Raw genomic sequence first — 2500 nt, 5'->3', positions numbered from 1 at the left:
GGCGATAAAGTCACATAGGGACTTTAGATATTTTAGTTCCCTTTGATACATATTGTAAGTTGCACACCAGTTAAGTCTCGCGGCTCATCTGGGCGATAAAGTCCTCTCGGGTCAGCCCACACCGCATGGAGAAGTTCCACAGATAGAGGGGCGCGTGATTGGACTTTATTCCCAAATGAGTTGGCGAGACGCGGGGGTTCCAATCACCGCTGCTCTAATCTGTGGAATTTCTCTTTGCAGGATGTGGCGCTTGACGGCGACGCTGCTGCTGCTGGCTCTGGCTTCGGCCAACCCCCAGGGAGGGTACCTGCCCCCACGACCCGAGACGCCCTGCCAGACGGTCACCTCCGTCGTCTACGACACCCGCGTTCAGACTTCCGTCAACGTTCAGACCGTAAACCAAGTCAACACTCAGTACAGGACGACCACAATTGTCAGACAGCAGGTCGTGCCCACCACTCTCTTCCAGACCCGTGTTCAGACGCAGGTTCAATACCAGACCAGTGTCATTCAGCAAACAACTACCCTCGTTAATAACAGAGTTCAGACCCAAACCGTCCCCAGTCCTCCCATTGTGCAGACTCAATACGTTACATCCACCCGTGTTGTGCCACAGGTCAGCTACGTCACCCAGACACAGACCCAGACTCAGGTCGTGCCTGTCGAGGTGACCCGCACGCAGGTTCAGACAGTCAACCAGCCTGTCACCAACTACCAAACCCAGGTGCAGCAACAGACACAGGTCGTTACCCTTCCTGGTCGCGATGTTGTGCAGACACGTGTCCAGACCGCCGTTCAGACCTCTGTTGTCTCTCGCCAACAGCCAGCTAACACTCGCTACGTGACGTCGACACGTGTACAACAGGTGGTACAGACATCTGTCGTCCGCGGACAAGATGTCGTAAGGACCAGCGTTGTCCAGAGACAACAGGTCATTCCTTTCACGTCTGTCAACACGCGTTACGAGAATGCCGTCGCCACTCGCGAACAGGTGGTGACGAGGACCAACGTGGTTACCCAGACACGCGTCCAGACTCAGGTGGTGCCCCAAGAGGTGGTGAGCACCCAGGTGGTTCCCACCACCATCTACACCACCCGCTACGAGACCCGTGTCCAGCCCTTCACACAGGTGCAGACCGTGGTCAGGACCCAGTACGTCACACCGGCCCCCGTGGTACAAACCAGACAGGAAGTGCGGACCTCTGTGGTCCAGGTGCCCGGTCAGGACCGCGTGGTCACCAGTCAGGTCGTGCAGACCCAGCAACAGCAGCAGGTCGTCTATCAGACAGTTAACCAGCCTCAACAAGTTACCGTCACCCAGACTATCACAGCCACATGCGGACAGACTGGTTACAATTACCCAGAGCCGGCTCGCCCCTTCGATGTTAGAGGATAAATTGCAATAGTCTGTGCGCTTTCTTGTTGCAGATGCATAGAATGCGTATATATGTTTAGTGCCACCTAAGATATAAAATTGTTTGCGATCTACAAAAAAATAGGAACACTTAAATATCCAAAGAAGGGTATATAACTGCGTTCATATATAAGCACAGTTTTGTATTTATGTAAATGAAAAATAAACTAACAATATTATGATGCTTTTTATAACTGCCCTCCCCCAGGAAGCAGCATCTTCAGAAACACGTAAGTAGATTATTTTGACCCAACCATTACGCCGTAATTCTTATATTTACACGTATTTACATTGGATATGTGAAGCCCATGTATTTCTGACTCCCACAGGATGAAAGCATTGCTGTTGTCCCTCTTGGTGGGGTGTGCGTTGGGAGCCTCTGTGGACCGACCGAGGCGTCAGGTCTTCGGTAATGCCATCGACCTCCAGTCTTCCCAGGGTTATCTGCCGCCACGACCTGGCCCCGACTGCCAGCCCTCCACCGTCTACAGAACGCAGACGCAGTACTCCACCCAGGTCGTCCCCTCCACCGTCTACAACAACGACGTGCAGTACCTCACCCAGACCTCCGTCCGCACCCAGCAGGTCTACACCACAATCTACTCCGAAGTCGTCCGCACTCAGCAAGTCCCGTCGGTCCAGTACCAGACAGTCACCGTCACTCGCACACAGGACAACGTGCGCACACAGGTCATCACTCTCCCGCCTCAGGTCAGCTATGTGACCCGCACACAGCAGAGTGTCAGGACTGAAGTTCAGTACCAGACCAGATACGAGACCCGTACTCAGCAGGTCCCCACCACCGTCACCAGGAACGTCGTGTCCACACAGGTGGTACCTCAGCAGGTGGTCAGCACTATCTACCAGACACAGACAGTCACCAGGACGCAGCAGGCACCAGGTCAGACGCGTACTGTCGTCAGCACTCAATACAGCACCCAATATTCCACCGTGGTCGTACCCGCACAAGACGTTGTGAGGACGACGGAAGTGGTCAGGACCAACGCCGTCACCCAGACCATCACCCAGCCCGGTCAGACCCGCGTCGTCACCTCCACGCAGGTGGTCCCCGTCACCACAACAATC

At 54.4% G+C, this 2500-nt stretch overlaps 1 protein-coding gene across 1 annotated transcript in view; it reads left to right on the top strand.

The window, feature by feature from the left end:
• LOC113804354 (uncharacterized) overlaps positions 1-2500 on the top strand; it is a 4320-nt gene that overhangs the window by 1226 nt on the left and 594 nt on the right. Inside the window, exons 2-4 of the mRNA XM_070122439.1 lie at positions 241-1393; positions 1623-1648; positions 1744-2500. The exon at positions 1744-2500 is cut by the window's right edge and continues 594 nt beyond it. Coding sequence (XP_069978540.1) covers positions 242-1393; positions 1623-1648; positions 1744-2500 — 1935 coding nt within the window. The 5' untranslated portion in view covers position 241. The remainder of the gene's footprint in view (positions 1-240; positions 1394-1622; positions 1649-1743) is intronic.

The sequence above is a fragment of the Penaeus vannamei genome, chromosome 6, assembly GCF_042767895.1.
Source record: "Penaeus vannamei isolate JL-2024 chromosome 6, ASM4276789v1, whole genome shotgun sequence".
Taxonomy (NCBI): Eukaryota; Metazoa; Arthropoda; class Malacostraca; order Decapoda; family Penaeidae; genus Penaeus; species Penaeus vannamei.
This window is presented reverse-complemented; position numbering and strand designations above follow the sequence as displayed.